The 25,692-nt window shown below is 42.3% G+C and overlaps 1 protein-coding gene across 2 annotated transcripts in view; it reads right to left on the bottom strand.

The window, feature by feature from the left end:
* Positions 1-22,639, bottom strand: part of LOC124551101 (zinc finger and SCAN domain-containing protein 31-like) — a 185,529-nt gene extending 162,890 nt beyond the window's left edge. Inside the window, exons 1-2 of one of the 2 annotated variants that reach the window (XM_047126030.1) lie at positions 21,864-22,636; positions 19,795-19,863 (exon numbers count right to left, since the gene is read on the bottom strand). In XM_047126030.1, coding sequence (XP_046981986.1) covers positions 19,795-19,863; positions 21,864-22,604 — 810 coding nt within the window. In that variant the 5' untranslated portion in view covers positions 22,605-22,636. Of the gene's footprint in view, positions 1-19,794; positions 19,864-21,863 lie in introns of both variants that reach the window. The other variant, XM_047126031.1, reaches the window with a different exon arrangement.
* Between the last annotated feature and the right edge of the window lie 3,053 nt (positions 22,640-25,692).

Genomic DNA, 25,692 nt, shown 5'->3' on the forward strand with positions numbered 1-25,692 from the left:
ATGGGCCACTGTCAACCGGGCACCACATCGACACTCAGGCGCAGGAGGTAGAGAGTCGTCCAAGCACGGCCAATGCGGAGCCGGCAGAGAACCACAGAGTCCCTGCGAGAGGCCCGCATGGAGGACTGCCACACATTCATAGTTTCCTTAATGGCACATAGTTAGTTGTGCATACTGAGACTATGCCATTCCGTCTCCCAAAGTTGAAAACCCTGATGGCGTAAAAACAAACGCAAGTCAGTTATTGGAATACCGATCTCCATAAGCGGTTTCCGTGAACTCTGTTTGGCCAGTCTGTTAGCAAGTTCATCACCTGGGATTCCGACGTGTCCTGGGGTCCACACAAACACCACTGAACGACCGGACCGTTCCAGGGCATAGACAGACTCCTGGATGGTTGCTACCAAAGGATGAGGAGGGTAGCACTGGTCGATAGCTTGTAGGCTGCTAAAGGAGTCGGTACACAGAAGAAATGACTCCCCAGGGCATGATAGGATGTGATCAAGAGCACAAGATATAGCCACCAGCTCTGCAACGAAAACACTGCAGCCATCGGGCAAGGAATGCTGTTCAATATGTCCTCCACAGACATATGCGAAGCAGACGTAACCCTCAGCCATCGAGCCATCGATGTAAACCACATCTTCGCCTCGGTACATGTCGAGAACCAAGAGGAAGTGACAGTGGAGAGCCGCAGGGTGAACTGAGTCCACTGGGCCATGTGAAAGGTCCAGGCGAGGCCGCAGCTTAGGTGTACACCATGGAGGTTTACACGAATGGAACTCGAATATAGGTGGTAAAGCCAAGAACTCTGGTTCAGATAGAAGGGATCGAATGCAAACTGCAATTTTAAGCCCTGATCTGGGCCGCCAACGCAAGAGATGAACCACCGTGGGTGGGAAAAGAAGACAGTAATTCAGATGCGCAGGAGAACTACGAACATGTGCGACATAACTAGTGAGCAGTTGTGCATCTGACCTGCAATGGAGGGACTCCGATCTCCGCCGGGACACTGGTCACCGGACTCATCCTACAAGCTCCTGTTGCTAGGCAAACGGCACTGAGTCAAGTAAACGCAATGCTGAGGGTACCGCTGAACCATAAACCAGACTCTCATAGTCAAGGCAGGATTGATTAAGGGCTTAGTAGAACTGCAGCAGCATAGAGCAATCTGCACCCCAGTTGGTATTTCTCAGGCAGCAGAGGGCATTGAGGTGCTGCCAGCACTTTCACTTAAGCTGATGAAGGTGAGGAAGCCAAGTCAATAGGGCATCAAAAACCAGTCCTGAAACGTGATATGCCCCCACTACAGTGAAGGAATCGTCAGTAATGTAAAGTTCAGGTTCCAGATGTACGGTACATTGCTGACAGAAGTGCACGACACACGACTTTGCAGGCTGAAAACTGGAAGCCGTGGGCTAGAGCCCATGACTGCACCTTGTGGATGGCCCCCTGTCGGTGCCCCTCAGCAACACCAGTACAGGTAGAGCAGTACAAAACGCAGACGTCGTCTGCACACAGAGAGAGAGAGACAGACAACCCTACAGCTGCTGCTAGATGATTAATGGCCACTAAAAATAGAGATACACCCAATACATAGCCCTACAGGACCCCAGTCTATGGGTGGCACCAACTTGGACACGGAAAGTACGGAGCGACAGGAAATTCTGGATAAAAATTGGAGCGGGCCTCGGACACCCCACTCGTATAATGTGGCAAGGATATGATGTCGCCAGGTGATGTCATGCGCTTTTCGTATGTCAAAAAAGACAGCAACAAGGTGTTGGTGTCTGGAAATGGCTGTTCGGATGGCAGACTCGAGGGTCACAAGATTATCAGTGGTAAAGTGACCCAAGCGGAAACTGCCCTGGCACGGAGCTAGTAGGCTACGTGACAAGGACCCAACCCAACCGCCAACACACCGTATGTTCCAGCAGCTTACAAACAACATTGGTGAGGCTGATGGGGTGATAGCTGTCCACATCAAGCAGGTTTTTGCGGGGTTTGAGCACTGGTATTTGTAGTCATTCAAGAATTTACACATAAATCCTGGAACTACTAGACTTTCTGCCACCTCGAACACGCAATATTTTAAAGATAAGTGTGAGAGAGAGCCTATTTACTGTGCAACACATGTCTGTGTGTGCAGGATGGACATTGGTCATGGGAGGACAGGAGCTGCATCAGACGAGCAGCGCAAACAAGTGTTTGCCGCTCGTGCCATAGAACCTGTGTGGAAAGTACAAGGAGTAATTACGTGTTATTCCTTGGTGGTCAAATGACTATAATTGTTATAGACAATTGAAATATGTTTTGCCTAGAGACTCTTACTTAATATTGGTGTTAGACTTGCTAGAACCAAGACCTGTCTTTGAATTCCTGGTGGTTATTAAACCCACCACATTGTAATTATATTTAATAGTATCTAATGGTTAACGACACAGTTGATTGCAAGAGTTTGTATGCTTATGTGAAACTTGTGGAAATAAAAATATACCTGAATTGAACTGAAAGTATGAGAGTACCGAGTTATTTCAAGAGAGAGAGAGAGAGAGAGAGAGAGAGAGAGAGAGAGAGAGAGAGTCTTTTTTAGTTCCTCTAACCACCATTATTTCTTCAGAGAACAAGTTGTGGAGATCGACACAGCTGTGTATCCAGAAAAGGGGATCCGCTAAACGTTTCAAGTAAGTTCACTGTAGTAAGAGAAGTGTGAAGTTCGCAATCCAGTTTTGTACCGCTTGTGTTGTTGCCGAAACTGTTACAATGTGGCAACCGACATGATCAGGACTCTAAGAAAGAGGAATTTTGAATCGAATTCAAGGTAAGAAGATATTGTGAGTTGCCATAGCAACCAATTGTAACAAGACAGAGAAACTGTTTCACAGAGTTGGATTCTGCATATACACTAAAGAGGGGTGAAAATTAATAAATACCATACAAGAGAAGACGTACGGAAAATCTCAACAATTTAGACTAAGAAGTGTTACAACAAGATCTATTCGACAACGAAGATCCAGTGTGGAGAGTAAGCAGCCCTCACACACATCGCGAAGGCGTGGACTTGCAACCAACGCCAACGGCGCCAGCTGCTGCTCACCAGTGCTGACCACAAATCCGTTCACCGGCACCGACGCTGAAACCAACCTTCGACACTGCCGGCGCCCGTGCTGTTCACCAGCGCTGATTCCACACAGGCTCACCGACGCAGCCTAAAACTCTATGCCAGGTGAGCGAAAGACAATAATTATTTGAGTGTGAAGTTAAGGACAATGTTCAATAATAGACTGTTAGTACAGTTATTATACTCAGAGGTGATTTTTTTTAATGATCACTAGATCTGATATTCCCCCAATATTTTGAGTATTATCCATATCCTTCTTAGTTTTCGAACCAGGCATGGCCATGACAGTGAGTAGGGAAATGCCACACTGGTCTGAAGTAGTGAGTTTAATCAAAGCTCAGTTGAATGCTAAATTAGATGACCAGAAGGCAGATTCAGCAACTCTAAGTGAAAAGCTGGAAGCACAGAGTGAGGTTTTAAATTCTAAACTCAAGGCCTTAAATGATACAATGGAGTGTTTGCAATTAGATTTAAAAAATGAATTAAGTAATTCCTTGATTATCCAGATGAATCAAATGTTTAATGACCTTAGCCAAAAGCAGAATGATCAATTTCAGAAGTTGATCCAGAAGTTAGTATTTGATACTGAAGACAAATGTAATAATGTAGAAGCTGAACTGGTGAAAAGTTAGGATCATTTCAAAGTGTATGCAATGTTACATTTGATGCTATAAAGCAGAGGTTGCATATCCTAAAAGAAAATGTGGAAAAACAGGATAAATTAATACCTTTAGTCCAATCGCAAATTGCATGTATTAGCACCCGAGTAGATAACGTGGAACGCAACTTTAAGGAGAAACTTGTCACTTCAGACTTAATAAAAATATAAGTAATCTGGAGGAACAGGTAGAGGAAATAATCGATTGAAAAGTTGCCACGAGGATAATCTCCAGAAACATTTCAACTGTTGCTTTTTCCATATTTAATGCTAATAGCAACTTGTGAATGACAGAGTAGAAAATAGAATAACTTTACTTAATGTTGTGTTTCTTAGTCAAGTGGTAATTGTTTTGTTGTGGGGAAGCTTCAACACAAAATTTAACGAGAAGTATTGGTCCGTAAGTAACCAAGTGAGGTTAATGTCAGATCCATCGGATCCAGGCAGAGTCGCATCTGTTCCCCAGGGACATTCACATCCTGTGTTAACGGGCGGAGTGACGACAGTCGGATCCAGAATTGTTTCATTGTTTCTTCTGTACTATTTTTCCTGAACCGAATTCCCTTCAAATCTTAAATTATTCTGTTGTCTATTAATAAATTCTTAAACAATCCTACAATTTTAAAGTATAGAAAACTGGATATGACAGAAAAATAATAGACTTAAGAGAATCACGGACAAACAGATAATACCTAGACATGACATGAAATGAAATGAAGAGAATATAGCATTAATGGAAAAATAACATCATGGTACTATTCAAACAGAGTGATATCGAGATAACATAAACTGAACAATATTTTACATATGTATAAAATATAGTGTAAAGTGATTAACTAAACACCTATTTGATTGTAGTGTACAATTGTCTATTTTTATAGAATATTTTATACCTTTTATGAGATGTGATGTAAAGGGGAGGATTTGTAGTAGTTTTCGAAGGGGTGGGTAGTGTAAGTAATAGCATGATTTACACCAACAGATAAATCATGACTAATACTAAACACACATCACACCTTCCAGACAACGCTCACAGACAAGTGTGACTGATTCTTCACCGTTTGCCATTCCATAGGTGTTGCTAAGATTTTTCTTCGGGGATCTAAAGGGTGAAGGTGAGAATGTCCATTCTATAGGAGATGATTTAACACCATACCACCTCCGGCTTCTCACTCAAGTACCGGCGAGGTAGGGATACTGGGGAAAGGGGGTGGGAAGGGTTTCCTGTCTTTGGGGCCATCTTCTTTCTCTTCTTCAATCTTAGCAACCACTTCTACTTTTTCTTTTCTTACTTCTCATTTGAGTACCTGTCTATCTTTCCCTCTTTACATATTAATATACTTCTATCGCTGAAGTCCTCCTTATTTTCCGTGGTTTCCAATAACCTTCAACTTGTTTCATATAAGAAGTCCGAAGAATCAGGTTACACAGACACACTTATGCATACACACAAAGACACAAACAATGAAAGGACAGATTGAAATGATGTAAGAACCATCACGTATTGTGGGGGAGGAGGTATGCGTACACCGTGAAATATGCACACATTGTTTTTTATTGTGACGGTTCTACGTCGCACGCACGTGCGCACACACACACACACACACACACACACACACACACACACACACACACACAGGAACAATGATCATTCCATATCACCTATGTGCACAAGTATAGAAGAACAATGCTAATTTTACATCGAGTATACCTAAGTAGGAAGCGTGAGTAATTAAGGAGAGCATAAGCCAGAGAGGAAGGGTTTGTGATAATTGTTAAGGAAGGTCAGTCTGACAAATATTCTGACGACTGGTAGGATAGTGGGACTCTTATAAAACAAGTAAACACATTTTGTATGAACAGTGTACAGAGGTAGAGTATATACCAAGAGTATAAAAGCTGAAAAGTAGAGGGGGACTCTAGGGTACTAAATGAAGTATTAAAAAGCGAGTGTGAAGAGGATATTTAATTATAGTGTACGTAAAGATGTATACTCGGGTCATGAACCTAGAGGCCAAATCATAAAGGATAAGGAAGGCGCACCCAGCATTTATTGGATATAAAGGGCAGATAGGCAGACCTAAGAAAGGCTGACCTATACTGTGCGGCAGCGGCACCAAGAAGCGGATGACCTGTACCATACGAGAATAGGAATTTAAAGGGGCATACCTACTGAAACGGAAGGAGGAAAACATTCATAGGGTCAACCATGTGTAAGGTATAGATGCTGATCCGAGGGGAAAAGGACAGTATCGTGACAGAAGTTACACATTTTGTACGAATTATTCTGGTAAGTTTGAATTCTATATGTCACTAGCATTATTATGTTTTATGAGTGTCAATAGGAACACTTTTATTTTGCCCAGCGTTCCTACAGAATACTATAAGTAATGAGGCCATTACGTACTAAAGAGGCAGTACAGAGAATTAGAATGAAGGATGAAATATTGAAGGGTCCATGACACCTGGAGTTTACGATTGTAGCTGAAGAGTCCTCATCATTCATAAGTAAGGGTACAATGAAAAGTGAAATCATAAATAGAGGCTTATGTTCTAAAAACAAAGTATAGTAAAGAATTAATGGAAAGACAAAAATCAGAAGCCTGCTCTATGAAGTACAACGATGTATGAAAAAAATTGTTTATATAAACTTATGTAGTAAATGATTATTTTTGAAATGTGGATTGTTACTAGGTACAGTATTAATGGTTTTGTACAAAATAAAGCATGTTCAGTCTGAGAATTTACACATAAATCCTGGAACTACTAGACTTTCTGCCACCTCAAACATGCAATATTTTAAAGATAAGTGTGAGAGAGAGCCTATTTACTGCGCAACACATGTCTGTGTGTGCAGGATGGACATTGGTCATGGGAGGACAGGAGCTGCATCAGACGAGCAGCGCAAACAAGTGTTTGCCGCTCATGCCATAGAACCTGTGTGGAAAGTACAAGGAGTAATTACGTGTTATTCTTTGGTGGTCGAATAATTGTAATTTTTATAGACAATTGAAACATGTTTTGTCTAGAGACTCTTACTTAATCTTGGTGTTAGACTTGCTAGAACCAAGACCAGTCTTTGAATTCCTGGTGGTTATTAAACCCACCACATTGTAATTATATTTAATAGTATCTAATGGTTAACGACACAGTTGATTGCAAGAGTTTGTATGCTTATGTGAAACTTGTGGAAATAAAAATATACCTGAATTGAATCATCTGGCAGTGGATCCAGGAGCTGTGTCGGGGCAACGTGCAAGGGGACTGAGGAACTCCCACTCTGTAAACAGGGCGTTATAGGGCTCACTGTGGCATGTAGTGAACGAGAGGACTTTCTCTTCCATCCACCGTTTGAGAGTGCAAATGGCTGCGGGGGTTATTCTTCGAAGCAGACGCGTGAGCATAGTGCTCAGCAAAATGCTCGGCAATCACGTCTGCGTTGGTATATAACACGCCTTTATTTTAACACCAGGAACAATTGTTTGGGTCCAGTACCCAAAAACTCGTTTGATCTTCGACCTGACTTGGGAAGGTGTACGGCACCAAATGGTCAAGATGTGTCTCTCCCAACACTCCTGTTTCCGTCGACTGATAAGCTGGCGCACGGAGCTGTTTAAAGGCTATGAGGTGCTCCAGGGAAGGGTGCCGCTTATGCCGCCATAGAGCTCACCGACGCTCCTTAAATTGCATCAGCAACTTCCGGTGATGACTGAGGGACTGTCTGTCACACGGGGCACTCTAAAGAATGAGGGATCACATTTTCCGCTGCAGAAACCATTGTTGTAGTTACCTGCTCAACCACCACATCGATGCTAACATGTGAGGGAGATTCAACGGTGACATCAGTCTGCCTTGTTTAAAGCCCATCTGGGCAGGCATCCGTGGGTCTGACGCCGGGGCAGTGACAGGAAGACCACAGAAAGCCAGGATTGTAAACCGAGAGATCAATGGCCCAATATGTGCCATGTGCCATACTGAAATGTGTGGGGGCACCTGTATTTAAGGGGCACAGGTCGAGTTGTGACAGTAAATTTTCAACATCTCTGCCTCGGCCAGTAAGCACGGTGCCACCCCACGAGGGGTTATGAGCGTTAAAATCTCTCAAAAGAAAGAAAGGTTTAGGGAGTTGATCAATCAATGCAGCCAATGCGCTCAGGGGTACTGCACCACCTGGAGGGAGACAAACGTTGCGGACAGTTATTTCCTGCATCATCCTAATCCTGACAGCCAATTTCAAGAGGGGTTTGAAGGGCACGGGTTCACTGCATACTGAGTTCAGGACATAGACACAAACTCTACCTAACACTCTATTATAGACACTATGGTTTTTTTAATAGCTCCTATAGCCATGGAGGGCAGAGGTCTGCATTTCTGGGAACAGGGTTTCCTGAAGGGCAATGCAGAAAGCAGGTGTAAAGCTTAAGAGTTGCCATAGCTCAGCCAGGTGGCGGAAAAAACCGCCGCAATTCCACTGAGGGATGACATTACTGTGAGGCTGGGAAGGCAGGAAGTGCCCAAGAGGCAGGTTACACCTCAGGGTCCTTTTTCTTGGCAGACTCTTTTGTTTGCTTGCTCACTTCTCTTCAGGGACTTGCTGGGAAGATTTCTCCAAAGCAGCTTCAGACACGGAGGAAGTCCATTAAGCTCTTCGTCCAACAGCTTTTGGCTCTTTGAGCCACTGGCGAGTATCCGCCGTGCATTAATGGAGACCTTGGGAGAGATGGCCCCAAGGGATCCCTTCTGCACAAGAGAAGCCAGAGGAGGCTGTTGCTTCTCCAGCAGGGGGGAGGGGACCGATGTCCCATGCATTTGATTTTGGGGGGGGGGGGGGGGGGACCTTGCTCCTGAAGTAGGTGTTTTGGGAGCAATGGAGTAATATTTGCCCCCTGCCACCAAGGGGGCAGACGTTTTCTGGTGACCTGGGGGCAGGGGGAGGGGGGGGGGGGGAGGCACTGTTCGTGGCACAGAGTGAGGAACCACTGGCACTTGGGACGGCGATGACGACGTAGCTGCAGCATATGTCGACGTCAACTGAATGGGGTGTAACCTTTCAACTTTACATTTAGCCTCTGTGTAAGTCGACTGGTCCAGGGTCTTGTACTCCATGATTTTCCACTCCATTTGGAGTACTGGGCAGTCTGGCTGGGAGGGTGAGTGGTGCTCTCCACAGTTGGTGCAAGTGGGAGCTGGCGCACGTGGAGTATCTGGGTGCAGTGGACGTCCGCAGTCTCGACATGTGGTGCTGGAAGTGCAGCGGAGAGACATGCCAGAACGTCCAGCAATTAAAGCACCGCATAGGGGAAGGGGTGTATGATTTAACGTCACAATGGTAAAGCGTAACCTTGACCTTTTCAGGCAATGAATCACCCTCAAAGGCTAAGATGAAGGCACCGGTAGCAACCCTGTTGTCTTTGGGTTCCCTGTAAACGCACCAGATGAAATGAACACTCCACCATTCTAAATTGGCGCGTGGTCAGACTGCAAGAGGAGATTGTGATGGAAAATGATCCCCTGGACCATGTTGATGATTTTATGGGGAGTGACGGAAACAGGAACGTCACCCAGCTTGTCCCAGGTGTGTTAACACTCAGGATTGGGCTGGGGATGCTGTCTGAATCAAGACTGCGCCGTTTTGCATCTTTGACAGTGCTGTCACTTCTCCAAACTTATCCTCAAGGTGTCCAATGAAAAACTGAGGTATAAAGGAGTCCCCGCAGGTTCTGGTACAGACTAAAAACCGAGGCGAATATAGCTCTCTCCGTTCTGTAGCCCTACATTCCTCCCGTGGTGTAGCAAGGGATGGAAACAATTTAGAGTCGTAGCTATCGGCACTGTATTCGCTCTTCCCCTTCTTAGAGACTGCTGGTGCCGTATGGTCACCAGAAAGAGATAACTTAGTCCACTTCATTGCGGGTCATCCGCCCTGATGCCACCCACTCTGATCATGGGCTCTCCCCACAGGTGCCACACAGCCACAGCACAGTCCAACTGGCGCGATGGCCGTTGCTGGGACTCCTGATGACCCAGGAAGACGGGCATCTACTTCTTGGCATATGTGGGGACTTTACAGCTGAGGCATCAGCAGTGCAATCCCTGTGCTGTCATTGGACTACCACCAAATTGGTATATGAAGGCCCCACCACAACGGACTGGCTACCGTGCTGGTTATTGGGCGCAGAGAAATCCAATATTGTCATGTTGGCAAAAGAGAACAGGAGACAACGGAAGAAGATGGCATACCCCGAAAAGTGTCCTCATCCAAATAGTTGAATCGCAGGTGGAGATGCAAAGCCATGACAAGAGATTCAGGAGATCGAATCTAAGGGCACTATAGATAACTCGTAAACCACGTAAAGCGTCCTTCGCCACGTGGCCCGCATTTCTGTAGAATTTTGAAAGTGGCAGGTCAAACCATAAAATGGGACCTAAACTTCTCTTCTTCAGTAGCGCTACAGCCCTTGGTGAGCTTTGGCTTCTTCAACAATCTCCCTCCACACTTCTCGGTTATTTGCTGCTCCTTTCCACCCCCGGACTCCCATATTGCTGATATCCATTATTACCTCATCGATCCGTCTTCTTCTAGGTCTCCCTTTTCGCCTAACTGAATGGATCATACCTTTCATCATTTTCTTTGGAATTCTATCCTCTGCCATTCTCTCCAAGTGTCCTAGCCATCGTATTCGCTGTGATTTCACAAATTTTACTATGTCCCTGCCTTGTATTAAGTCTTGTAATTCGGCATTGTAGCGCATTCTCCAGCCTTCTTCCTCCCATATTGGCCCATAGATTTTGCGTAGTATTTTCCGCTCAATGCTTCTTAGAGCATTTTTATCGTGTTCTGTCAACGTCCACACCTCTGAGCAGTATGTGATAACTGGGCGGACTAGGGAATTATATATTAGCAATTTAGTTTTTCTTGTAACAAGGCTACTTTTGAAAAGCTGCATATTTGCAGAGTAAGCTCTGTTTCCTGCTTGTATTCTTTCCCTTATAGCCTTTCCAATACTGTTATAATTTGTTATTAAGGCTCCCAAGTAGCTAAACTCATATGGCCAAAACGTGAGACTCCTTTCAGTCGCCTCTTACGACAGGCAGGAATACCTTGGGTTTATTCTAATCCCTGAACCCACAGAGGGAGTGGAGGAGAGGTGGGGCAGGGGGTTGCCAGGGAGAAGGGGGGGAGGGGGAGATCAGGGTTTTCCATTACATCAACAGCTTTTCTTTCCTCACAGTTGAGACGTACTAACCAATAAGCACTAGTTTAATCGCAGTTTTCAAAGACGGATTATTTATAAGGAATAGTATTCATATAATTAACAGGCTTTCAAATATTAACTATTTTGAAATTTGTGATTTATAAAGCTCAAACAAATAAATTACAATGCTTGGTTGAAAACACTGAATTCCTTGAGATCTTATGAGATTTCCAGGTAAACCGTAATTGCCTGAGAATTCCATATCTGTAAAAATGTCCAACCTATAATATGAAAAATTTCAGCTGAGCTATACAGCTCAACTTGAAATGACAAGAAAAAGCTATATCGAAAACAGCTGCATAGATCTACTTGAAATGCCGATAAGACAAAAATTCAAAGCATTTCTAAAAGGTAACACTAAAACACACAGCATAAAATCATGAAAACTAATGAAAGGCAATATCGAAAACATCAGTTGATCTACATAGCTCAATATAATACCAGTACAACAAACAAAAGGTAGTAACGAAAAGCAGTATGAAAGAACCCTGGAGCAGAGAACACCCCCACAGAATTATTGAGATGTCGAGAGGGCCAGTCTCGACAAAACTATTCCATCTGTTGTGCAAGATACATGAAGCAGATGAATAACCCTCAGATTTCAACATGAATAAGATAGTTCCTATTTCAATGCAAAAAAATTGTTAACATAGCATAGGAATTTAAGTACCAAGAAGTCTTTTCTGAAAGTACTGGCCTAGAGTGTAGTCTTATATGAAAATGTATGATAAACACTAAAGGCACAACAAAAATAGAAATTTTCCACATGGTGTGCTATGGAAGAGATCTGAGGATTAGATGAGTAGATCTAAACTAAAGGCCTACTGAACTGAATAGGGGATAAAAGAAGTTTACTGCACGACTCAACCAAAGTAAGAGAATAACTGTGACTGTCTTCCCAGTGTTCTTCAAGCAAGTCATTACACAATAGGTAACTGATTATGTATCCTTTATAAACTGTTCTAATTTTATAATCTTAACCTAGCTGCTCATCATGTTTTACTCTCAATACCTGGCCATCAGTTTTAGGTAAATTAGCTACAAGTAAACTGTTAACCTTGTCAATCTTGAATCTTCAGTGTGTCATCATCACTCTTAATTCTGTGGGTATGGCCAGATTCCTGAACTGGCTAATGTTGGCTCAGCATCTTCTTAATTAGTTTTTCAAAAGCACAGTGTAAAATTCTGGGGCCAAAAAGTTGCTTGCACATATACGCAAGAAAGTTTCAGTAAGTTTCACCTACATCTACATGATTAGTGTGCAATTGACTATTAAGTGCCTGACAGAGTGTTCAGCAACAGAGCATTTTTGTAACCCAGGGAGAAATTTGATGACAAAGATTTCACGAGAAGATTCAGCCGCAGCGAAAAATGCCTTTGTTTTAATGACTGCCACGCCAGTTCATGTATTATGTCCATAGCACACTGTCCCCTACTGCGCGACAATATGAAATGAGTTTGTACAATGATCAACGGCGAATAGTGTATTTTACTAGTGTATCTAATCTCACATACACTTCAAAAATGCGGTTATGTAGCAGCCAAGTATATAACAGAGTATTCATTCTTTTTTAAAAAGATGGTAGTTTTGATTCTATGCAGTCTCATTATTAATCATTCACGTCAAGGGGTGTTCAAGGGAAAGAAATAATTACTTACACTGCCATCAACATACACGCTTATAATTGTAAAACATATTTCAAGTACACGTAGTACAACAGTTTACACTAAGATGTACAAACACACGGACCAGTCACATTAATGTGACCATTACTTATGTTTAACATGTGCAATAACAGCTCACAGACAGTAAGTGGCAGCACCAACAGTGGAGGGTACACAAAGCGTGACAAGGAGAATGCAGAAAACAGTACAATCATTAAACTTCCTGGCAGATTAAATCTGTGTGCCGGATCAAGACTCGAACTCGGGACCTTTGCCTTTCACGGGCAAGTGCTCTACCAACTGAGCTATTCAAGCATGACTCACGCCCCATCCTCACAGCTTCACTTCTGCCAATACCTCGTCTCCTACCTTCCAAACTTTACAGAAGCTCTCCTGCGAACCTTTCAAAACTAGCACTCCTGAAAGAAAGGATATTGCGGAGACATGGCATACCCACAGCCTGGGAGATGTTTCCAGAATGAGATTTTCACTCTGCAGCAGAGTGTGCGCTGATATGACACTTCCTGGCAGAGTAAAACTGTGTGCCGGACCGAGTGAAAATCTCATTCTGGAAACATCCCCCAGGCTGTGGCTATGCCATGTCTCCGCAATATCCTTTCTTTCAGGAGTGCTGGTTCTGCGAGGTTCGCAGGAGAGCTTCTATAAAGTTTGGAAGGTAGGAGACGAGGTACTGGCAGAAGTGAAGCTGTGAGGACGGGGAGTGAGTCGTGCTTGGGTAACTCAGCTGGTAGAGCACTTGCCCACGAAAGGCAAAGGACCCGAGTTCGAGTGTCGGTCCGGTACACATTTTTAATCTGCCAGGAAGTTTCATATCAGTGCACACACTGCTGCAGAGTGAAAGTCTCATTCTGGAGTGCAATCATTGTCGGAATTTGGAAATGGAAAGATTTATTAGAGGTCCAAAAAGACAGCGGGAGTCTGGTTCACGAACATATTCTGACTGCTGGTCAGCAGCGATACAGGCTGGAATTTGTATGCCAATACAGCAACTGGAGTCCACCGAGTGGTTACAGACGGCTTTTTCAGACAAAATCACGTTTTACACGCCATCGAGCACGAAACGTTTGAAAGCAAATACCCTGCCAATCGTCGGAAGGGTCCAGACTGAGGGAGGATGCGTTATAGTCTGTGGAATATTTTCGTGGCATTTCCTGTGTGACCTCATCACTCTGGAAGGCACAGTGGATCAAAACAAATACGTATCTTTCCTTGGGGACATTTTCCACCCCCCCATGCAGTTTGTTTTTCCTTGGCCTGATGGCACCTACCAGTAGGACTATGCAGAGTGTCACACGGCTCTTAGTGTGTGTGTGTGTTTGGAAGAGCAGCTGGATGGGTTTACCATATTCCATTGACCACAAAGTTTTCAGGATTTAAACACAATCAGAATCTGTGGGACCACGTCGATCGTGCTGTTCGCGACAAACCTAGTACAGCTGGCCGCAGCAGTGGAGTTAGTATGGCTCCGTGTCCCCATTGATACTTTCCTGGGCTCCATTGACATTCTTCCTGAACATCTCGTTGCAAAAAATAGTTGGGTTGGGGTTGGGTTGGGTTGTTTGGGGAAGGAGACCAGACAGCGAGGTCATAGCATTTGCCTGGAGCGATTTAGGGAAATCACGGATGGCCAGACGGGGGATTGAACCGTCGTCCTCCCGAATGCGAGTCCAGTGTTTAACACCTGCGCCACTTCGCTCGGTGCAAAAAATAGTTATTCCAGCTTCTGACATATGGTCACATTAATGTGATTGGACAGTGTTTTTATCACACTAGGTAAGATTTTGTATCTGCAGTGCAATTATGGTGCAATGGGACATTTAGCTGCATGGTTACTGGTAACTTGTTGCCACAGGTCGTATCAAATTGGGTGATAATATCAGCAGCCGACAAGAACTGACAAATATAAGATTTATTTCAGCAAAATATATGATTCCATTATTTCCACTTTCAAATTGGAGAGCTTAAAATTGATAGTTATTGAGTTGGCTATTACGGATTATAAAGTTGGGCACTGATTTTCGTATTTATTTTTTGTATTATATGTTTTTCAGAATATGACACAAGTTTTTGAGGTGGTGTTTCACGTTACAATAAAGTTGCTTCCATTTGTAAGATGAGGAACTGAAATGACATATGGTTCACGGATCATTGCAAAATACAGGATCTGCAGATACGTTTTCAGCCAATGAAGCTTGTAGTAAGAAAATATACAAGTGATGACATACAACGGTTCTACAAAGTTGGTTTGTGGAAGGCAGGCTGACAATGGGGAACACATTAAAATAATTTATTCATAGGTTCAAAAATGTAGTAGCATTTTTATTGCTTAACTGCTACATTTATCAAAGCATACTGTTGTTGACTAGAATAGCTTTTGCTACAAAGTCTGTTTTGGATTGTGTTGTAGGGACTGACAAATACATGTTTGGCAAGAGAATCAGGAAGAGATAATCATGTTTTAAGCAAACTGATGTTGGGTGGTGTGTAAAATACTGCAAGAAGTGCTGCTTTGAAGTCATTTACAAAAGAACAGAAAACGCTCTTCTCAATGTGATAACAAGGCTTGACAGTGAACCATAAAATTATTGTCAAAGATTGAAATGCAAGTGCACACACTAATACTACAGAAGGAGCATGGTCAGCTATGCAATGATCTATGCAGGGAATGAACAAGTTCAAAAATCTGCTTAACTCTTGTTTTATTATACATTGATGATGAAGTGGAGAGAAGAAAGTGAATTATTATGAAATTTATGGTAGGTGATTCCAAAATTAATCATACGGAAAAGTTTTGATTTTGGTTGTACATTTTGCTTTTCAATTACTACTTCCATTATAGTTGCAACTCTTTAGGCTAAACAGAATTGGTAAAGAAGGAAAATTGGCAGTGCTGTGGTCAGACCATGCAGCTGAAGATCCCATTACACCATAATTTCAGTGTAGATTATGGTGTCCATTTCACTTTCATCGAAAAAGGGGACATTTAAAATAAATTAGAGAAAAACCTGGGACAATGAACAAAAAATGGGACACAAATATTGTATTGACTAAATTTAATACACATACAAGTTTACCTTTACAACCTGCACTCAGATGATCCCAAATCACTTTTTACAATTATTCTGCCACACTATCGCCATACTTTTCACTTTTACGTACTTTATCAAGAATTGCATTTTCGTTTGAAATTGTATCATGAAAGTCAGTACACGATACACCATTAAAGTGTGTTTTGACAATGAGCAAGGCCCTAGCTGTTTCAACTTTCATTCTGTTTTTTTCACCTGACCACAAAGAGTTCACTAACGAAAACACACATTCCACAGCAGCATTTGACCCAGGAAGTGCCAGACAAAACTCCACCAAATGAATCATGTTTTTCATGTTAATGTTTTTCCTTTTGAAATAAGCAAATATTTTACACCACGTTGCACTAACACTTGCTTTGTCTCCTTCTTCACTTTTTATGACATTCTGTGCACATGAAAATTCATCGAACAGTTCGTCTTCATAAACAGGAAAATTTGGTACAATACTTTTAACAAAAACACAACAGTCCTGAATATCCTTCCACTGTAGCTGCTCATTTTCAGTACTAACCCAGTCAAATGCTTTAAAAGATGCGAGAAATGGTGAACACCATTCTATAATGTACTCAATGAAGGAGTCATAGAAGATGTCAGCATAAATATGAAATTGTTCTGCAGTAATTTCACCCTCTTCTTCCAGCTTTCTTAGAGTCTCATGTACAACGAATGTGAGAAATCTTTCAGACTTTCTACATTGTAATTTGCCCAACAATTTGTTTATTTCTTGATAAACTTCCACTATTGTGATTTCTTGTTTCTTAATACATTTAATTGTTGTGGAGAAAGGTTTTATCTGGCTAACAAGAAAATGTAGAAGAACAATAGACACAGAGTTGTCAAAGAATTGTTTAAGGATAACAGGACACTAATCAAGGAAAATGAAATATGATTTCCAAGCAGGAAATATCTCTACAATTCTTTCCAATGCTGGTAGCAGAGATAGCCACCTTGTCTTCCTGTGCCCAAGTACAGTTTTGTATTCCAATTCAGTAAACTTACAGGATGACTTCAGAGATTCAACCCTTACTGTATGTATGTGGAAATGCTGGTAGATTTTGTTTACAATAATTGGCAGTCGGTGGGTAGGCAATCTGAGCCAGTTTGTAAAGAATTGTGCACAACATGTGCTGGACAGCCAACACCTACTATATTGTTCACTGTGTTCTGTTGCAGTTTATAGAACAAATTGTTTTTTCCTTTCCTCTGTTTACCACCAAAATTAGTGTTATTGTTGTCTGCAGAAACTGCAATCATCTTTCCCTCAAGATCATATTTCTTTAAGACCTCCAACACATAATTCTGAAGTAAATCTGAAGTTTCTCCAGCTATATTAACCAATTTGAGCACTTTCACAGTGATGCCATTTTCAGTGTGAAAATATCTGATAAGGAGAGGAACCAACTTCAAATCCAGATGATTCGATGTATCAATCATTACAGAAATGAATCAAACACTTTTCAGTTCATTTAAAACCTGCTGAGCTGCATACAGTGCAATAACATTTGAAATGATTGCATTACATTTTGTGTGTCCTCATGTGAATTTAGGATTGAAAAGTTTTTTAACAACTGCTGTAGTACAGTCCATTGACTTACAGCTATGGTTATGCATTGCACTGTGGTATGCAAACGTAGGTTCTTGTGATGCCAACTGCCTATGCAATTCTGTTACTGATTTTAAGTTTACGTGAGTTACTCACGCATTTATTTGCTCTTTTCATTTGATCACTCATGCGATGTTTCTTCATCTTAATGTGATTCACAATGTCAGACCTTCCACCATGACCAATAGCAAATTTTGATCTGCACAACGTACATTCTACAGTTTCTCCACTACCAGTGATAAAAGGAAACTCGCTTTTTATATCGCTGATAAAATTACACTTTTGTTTTGGCATAATGAAACAGTCATTGCACAGTGCAAAACACTAACAGTGTAGTGACGAAAGCCAGAGAGCAAGTATCAGTGGTGTAGAGTGTCTCTGGACCGAAAGGACAGATTCAGTGGATCGAGTTAGAAGAGAAACCTATAGTGCGTTTAAAATTACTTGCGATTTTTGACAGTTCGGTACATGTTTGGGATATGCTGAAAGTTATCACACACTTCCTAGCATAAATAATTGCACAGTTCATAGCAAGTCAAACAACCAGTATCGTAAAATACTCTAGCTAAGCGGAATCATAAAAAAAACGGGACATTTGAGCGTCCCCCAAAAAAATTTTCGGGACAGCGGGACATTTTGGTAAAAAACGGGCTGTCCCAGGAAAAACGGGACGAATGGACACCTTACTGTAGATATAAAATCTTTGCTAGCGTGATACAAACTCTGTCCAATCACATTAATGTGACCATATGTCAGAAGCTGGAATAACCACTTTTTGCAACGAGATGTTCAGGAAGAATGTCAGTGGAGCTCAGGTAAGTATCAATGGGGACACAGAGCCATACTAACTGCAGTGCCGCAGCCAGCTGTGCTAGGTTTGTCGCGAACAGCACGATCGACGTTGTCCCACAGATTCTCGATTGAGTTTAAATCCTGAAAATTTTGTGGTCAGTGGAATGTGGTTAACTCATCCAGCTGCTCTTCCAATGCCACACACACACACACACACACACACACACACACACACACATTGCACAGTCCTACTGGTAGGTGCCACCTCTAGCTAATTAAGTACAAAGTAGTGTCACAAACCAATTGAAGCAGTGCCTATTTTAGTACATGTGTGAACTAGAAAAAAAAAAAAAGTATGTTGTGACAGGTTGGTTTGTAGTGTAGCTCGAGGGCTAGGTAAGATTGGAATGTTACAGTTTGGTTGTGAGAAGGCAAAGCCAACAAATGTAAATGCAGGAAAACTAGCTGTGGTGATGGACTGATCTGTAGCATAGCCAAAGGTGTAGATTAGGTGCAAATGTGTGTATGTAGCTGTTCAATCTCTACAATACATTTATGCTGATCATTTAAAAACTCAGTGGGTTGTTTCAATAACATCCCAATTTGCAAGAAAGTGGTTATGCATCAACCTAGGAGTACAACTTAAATTTTATGGTACATTGTTTTTCATGAAAGCTTTCTACACAACTGAATTTCATTATGCCACCACATAATTTCGTACACTCGAAGTCATGTCAATGTTCATCAAGTCCTATTTTCCCAATGGATCTGTCATCTTGTCTAGCCAGTCAATGCCGCCAGTTTACTACTGCCATTATGTATTTAACATATTTTTCTTACATCATAATTTTCAGTGCACTGTACAGGGATTTCTAAATGATTTATGTTAGTAGATGCACTTCCTACAATTTAGTAGCCTACATATAATTCTTACAGTTGCTGACCACTTGGAATTGGCTCCGTACGTATTCCACAGAATGTTTTAGTGGTTCTTATGTTAAATTGTTGATATTCACAGTCGCATTCCCCCCCCCCCCCCTCCCCCCCAAATATGACGACATTTGTGAGGTTGTAGTTAGGATGGCACCTACAAGTACTGTTTAAATTTGTGACACTGAAATGCATTATTTGTGGCACAAAAATTGCCAACTGCACCACAAAATGGAAATACCAGTTACACTGTAACCACACTTCCGCTGATTGTGTTTATCGCCCTGCATGACATCAGACAAAAGATACAAACAGGCTCTATGACACGAGTATCAAATTGCTTAACAAACTTCCTTAGTACCCATGTGGATGTTGCTCTGCAGGTGTTTATTACTAATAGGTGTTTTTATAGTAATACATAATGCCTCTCAGAAAGGTAGACTATCTTTCTTTGCACCATACAATCTATAAATAACTGAAATGCACTGTGTTTCTGTAATTGTTTCCTGCAAGATATGACATGATTTATAGTACCTGTTGAAAATAAAAAAAAAAGTATTGCTTTTTATGGAAAATAAATAATAAACTGCCTTTCTATGTTACGTAATACAATTATTCACAGCAGCATAGGAAGAATACAAAAGTAAAGCTGCCCTCACCTCTTTAAAGATGCTTCGTGCATCCTGTGTACCACTGTGGTCATCAGGCACCCCCCACTCTTGCAGACACTGAAAAGGAGAGCACCAAGTTACTATTGTGTGAACTACAAATACCACACACTTGTTTAAGTAATGTCATGACCACCACAAAACTTCTTTCTTTTTTGTGTAATGAATAGCAAATAACATACAGAGAGCCAGTTCTATATAATTTGGTGCCCTTTGCAATTAATAGTTTTTTAAGGAGGGGCAGGGCTGCCAAATGGAAGTTTTAATGTTATAATCCTTACTGAAAACAAAGAAAACAAAAAGCATGCACATTTCCATACAGTGGGAAAACAACTATGTCACCTTGCACATAGATGACAAACGTATATACTGTGTAATGAACACAAACTAGTTAAGGATGAATACTGACAGTCAGTTGACATGGAAATAACACAAAAAAAAGAACGTCGTCAGCATTTTAGACTCATCAGACTCCATCTTGAATTCATAACAACAGCCAAAGTCATGTGGTGACACACTGTTCCTATGTCCACTTAGTTCTCACATATGGATTCTTTTTTGGGTTTAAAAGCACAAAACATGGGCACTATTTTCAAACTGAGGACGATAACAATTTTAACTAAAATTAATAGTGAGATTCATTGTCAAGAACTATTTAAAAAACTGAATATCCTTACTGAACCAAGTTAGCACTTCTTCCAATTTGTTGTGTGTATCAGTGAAAACATTATTAAGTATGCTACTTCACTAGGAGTTCCATACACACTCATGGAACAGGAGCCAGTTTGGAGTTACATTTTCAAAGGTAAAACAAACAAAACAGAATTTTCTATAAGGAATAAATTGCACAATAAACCGTCAAATGAAAGATCCATTTTCCAAACATTACAGTGCGAGATCAGGAGGTGTTAATACAAAATAAAACAAGGGATTAACAATGATCTTTTTCTGCCGTAGAATATGCCTGAGTCATCTCCTGTACCAACTATTGTTTTAATGGAGCTCTATGTTTGAGATTTCCAGGTGCATTAGAATTCTCCGATAGTGAGCTTCCATTCTGTTTGCAAGTGCACTTTTGCACGCTTTATGTTCTTCAACCATAGTCTCAACATATATTTTCCCCTTTGTTACTCATGAAATGAGCTGTTTCATTGACAAAGATGTACATCATCTCCTTTTGCTGTGTAGGGTACTTCTTGGAAAAGAAGCCTATGCCGAAATCCTTTTATAAAATCATAAAATGATAAAAATCATTAACAACAATAATAAATGATAAAACAATGACCTCACAGTATATCCTATACGTTATGCGCTTTGTAATTAAGAGCCACTCAATGTAAACAAACAAGATCAAAAGATGAAAACACAACTTGGATATTGACAGTAAAAACTTGAGCCTTGAACAAAAGGGGGTAAATTACCATCTTGCACAAAACGCCTTACCAGTGTAATGCCAAAATGTGTGTCTTGATGATTTTCTAATTAATATTTATCCATTGTAATTTAGCAACGAAGCACTATACATATAATAATCATTATCACCAATTTGTACATGAATATTATGCCCTGCCTTACCACTGTACTTATTATGGTCCATTTAATGACATATTTTAATGTTTGCCATTTTATAACTTTTAATTTGAGACACCTAAAATTTTGTTTCATACATCAGTTTCAATGTGGTAAAAGCTCAAGTTTGTAATTATTGGTATATTTTGTTCTCGTGCACATGTTATGTTACTGTTTGTAATTATTAGCGCACTTGGCTACCGTTCACATGTATTGTCAAAGTACCTCAATTTCTAACTGTTACTTTGTAATGCACAACTCGTCCCACAGCCACACGATTCTTTATTTGGATCAACGGTAAAAGAATAAATGGAATGTTTTGTCGGGGTTTCGTCTCTAGGATTCGCATGAATGTTATAATACTTTCTATCGTAGCACACACTTGTTATATTTTAATTACATGGAGTATTTTTGATTACGTGATAAGTTACTTTTACATTTTAAATCACTTCATACATTCGTTCTAATTCATTGGATTGTTCCCTACTTACATTTGAACTGCATGCTTCTGCAACGTTTTGTTGTTGACCATTAGTTAAATGTCTGGGGAGATCGCTTGCAATATGCAGCGAACTGTTATCAGTTTGTTGATGCTCTGATGGACAGCACATTTGTTTACTATTTCCGCTTTGGTTATGTGAAGTTGTGTCGTTTACCACATTAATTTCAGTTATTCGTCTAATAGGATCACTTTCCTTACACACTACACTGTTGGCAGGGGTTTCTCCACTACGTTTTTCGTAACGCTTCAGGGACTGTAATAAATACTCTTCCAATCTTGCATTTGAACTTAGAACTGTATCTAGCTTTCTATTTATTGCCGAGTTATCATGTGATATTTCATATGTTAACTTCAGAAGATTTTCTACAAGCTCCAGTAAGCAACTGTTTACACTGTTCTCCAAGCTTTTGGGTTCATGCGCTTCTTTTCCTCTGACAAGTTCGATACCTAACCTATTTTCGCAAGCTTCACAATGAAACTTAATTTGCTCTTTAGAACACGACACTGCACGGGCCGCTCTGTTACTAAGGCCTACACAATCACTGTGGAATGATTTTCTACACCATAATCCACACACTAAAGCTATTTCCTTGCTATTAACTGTTTTTTGGCACTTTACACACGATTTACTTCCGTCACTCGGCGCCATCATTGTTTTTACAAGATCGTGTACTACCTGTAGCGACGACCGAGAATTCGGCACGCGAACTGTGCTGTAGCACGCATGCATAGCTCTCCCGCGCCAGCCGGCCACCGCATTCTGGGCTGCGACGCCGACCTGTTCGGACGCACTGCGCTAACGCTGGTCTGATCGCCGCTACTACGTTATTCTCCGCCGACGCACTTGACTGCCGTGAAACGGCGTGCGCCCGCCGGTGTTGGTTATTGTATTTGCGACGACGCACACTGAACAAGACGGTGTGCGAACGCCGCGAAATACACGCGCTTAGTTTATTGCCCGTTTACGGGCAAAATTGTCGTTGAGTTTAGCTATTCATGATGCTTGTCGTAACTTCGTCGTGATGCGCGTGAGCAAATTTGTCGAGTCTTCCCAATATCGCGACACCACGCAGCAGAGCTCCCACTCTGCTTCCACCGAAGATAGGGATGATTCCGAGCCAGGGTCCGGATACCCCACGGTGACAGCCAAGGTGCAACTGGCAATCCCAGCGTGCTGTCTCGTGACTTTCCCCAATGCCAGACGTTGACTTACCCAAACAGATCAACCATTCACTACAGTCGACCGTGGTACCGCTAGGGACCGCCGAAAACAAAACATGACACACAAAAAACACACTAGAAAGACACACAAACCCGAAGGCGAACCAGGCATGTCTGCTGTCAGCAGCAAAAAACAAGCCACGGAGGACGTGGCTGCAGCAATGGCCACCCCTCTACCTGACGATGACGAGGAGGACATGGAAGTGGCAAATGTCCGCACTTCAAACAGATTCAGTGAACTCGCACATGACGCAGGCGACGATCCCCGCCCTGGGGCAACAGCGTCTTCAGAGAAAATCCGCGCACCACCCATCATTAGTTACCAGACAAAAGGCTATATGGATTTCGTCAAGGAAATCAAACCAGGGCTCGAAAGCAAGATACAAAGGAGACACTGTTAAATTCCAACTCGACAACCCAGACGACTACCGCTATGTCCGGCAACACCTCGCCCTTCGCGGTATGCAATATCACACGTATGACCTAGAGCCAAACAGACTACAAAAAGTAGTCATTAAATATCTCCCTGACTTTGCGGAGCCGCTCGAAATAAAAGATGCGTTGACCGAACTCAACTTTGATGTCGAAAACGTAATTCAAATGCGTGAATACCGACAAATAAATGGAAAATCACAGCTCGTGAGATTACCAAACTTCATAGCCACCATTGTAAAAGGTGAAAATGCTGGTGAAATCTACAAAGTAAAACGCCTTTACGACGGAATCCTACAGAAGGAAAGATGGCCCAACGCAGTGCTACCGCTGCCAGCGGTTCAACCACGGCAGCCGCAACTACCGAGCTGAACCACGTTGCGTAAAATGCGCAGGGCCCCATCTATCCTCTCTGTGCTTGAAACTCAAAGACAAAGATCCAACGTGCGTACACTACTGGGGAAACATCCAGCAAGCTACCGGAAATGCCCGAAATACATTAAAATGCCACAAGCCATGAAAAACAACTCGAAACGAGAAGCTGGAAAGCCAAAACAAAAACCAGCCCCAGCCATAAACACCACAAATTTCCCGACGTTGAGAAGCCGTGGGAGTGTACCCACGATTATTTAAAAGGGTACCCAAAGGGAGTGTACCGCAGCAAACACAGGTAACGGCTGCCGCGGAGCAGCCAGCCCGGCGGACAATACGTCTGCCGCACTACACGCACTTCCCCACAGCGGGAATGAACCCTGACGCAACTACAAGGCATCGCCAGCCTACTCACTTTCACTTCGTTTGATCTGGCCAATATGGCCACGACAATAAAAAACACTATGGCACAGCTTCAGGCAACAAACACCTGACAAGATCTCAAAGCTGATAGTACTAGCGTCTGTAGTTTTAAGTTTCTTCGACGGACCATAATACAGTAGACAATCTGTACATAATAAACTGGAATGCTGACGGCATTCTGAGACAAAAGCATACTCTAGAACATTTTCTGGATGATATGGGAGTTGTCATAGCTCTCTTAACAGAGACGCACCTCGACCCCGACCAAAATCTAGCGATTAGGAACTATTCCATGTATCGGAAAGACAGAGCGGACCGTCCAAAAGGCGGAACGCTAATACTAATTAAAAACAGCATTGCTCACAGAGTGGTGGAAGTCCCTCCACTCGAAAGAATGGAGGCGTCTGCCATAGAAATCAAGCTCGATCAGGGATTAGTCATTCTCGTAGCTGCTACCACCCTCCAGGAAGAAATATAACTGTCAGAGACCTGGATTCCCTGTTAGGACTAGGGCCGAAAGTCATTGTGGCTGGAGACCTGAACTCCAAAAGCAGGACATGGGGTTGCCTCGCAAACAACAACAGTGGTGGCACGCTGTACAACTATGTGCAAACCACAATGATGTGACTATAATGGCGCCTGACGAACCGACCCACTTTCCAAAAATCCAGACCACAGACCCGATGTACGAGACATATTTGTAACAAAAAACTTCAACGGGGTTTACGACCCAGTGGTTATAAAAGAAATAGAGTGACCACGGCCCTGTTGGTATCGAAATCACAGGAGCCAGACACAACCGAAACAACAAAGTCTATTACACATATAGCACCGACTGGGACAGCTACAGGGACCTAGTCAGGCAGCATACCACCGAACCACCTAGACTCACAAACCGTAGGGATACAGATCAAGCCGTGGACCACTTCACCCACATAATTAACGAGTGCAACATACAAACATCCACCAGAACACGCCATCTAAATAGAAGGCAGGACCTACCTGAAGAAATTCAGGAACTACTACGCACAAAGAAACGTTTCCGTAAAAGGTGGCAGGCTTACCGCGATCCCGAAGACAGGAGAATCGTGAACAGTCTAGCCCAGGAAATCAGGATACTCTTGGCTGAGTTCAGAAGCTCTCTCTGGGAACAAACTCTCCACGAAATCGGGAATAATCCACTAAAGTTCTGGCGCATAATCAAGTCGCGTAAGGAATCCGCCAAATCCACGGCCAAAACGGTCTAGTCTACGACCCCCACGACAAAGCGGAGGCCACGGCAAATTCCTTGGAACTACGGTTCATGGAAAACATCGTCACTGATGACGAGGCAGATGACCACGATGAAACGGTCATTCGCACAGTTCCGA

Source organism: Schistocerca americana, chromosome 9 (genome assembly GCF_021461395.2).
Source record: "Schistocerca americana isolate TAMUIC-IGC-003095 chromosome 9, iqSchAmer2.1, whole genome shotgun sequence".
In the NCBI taxonomy this organism is placed as follows: Eukaryota; Metazoa; Arthropoda; class Insecta; order Orthoptera; family Acrididae; genus Schistocerca; species Schistocerca americana.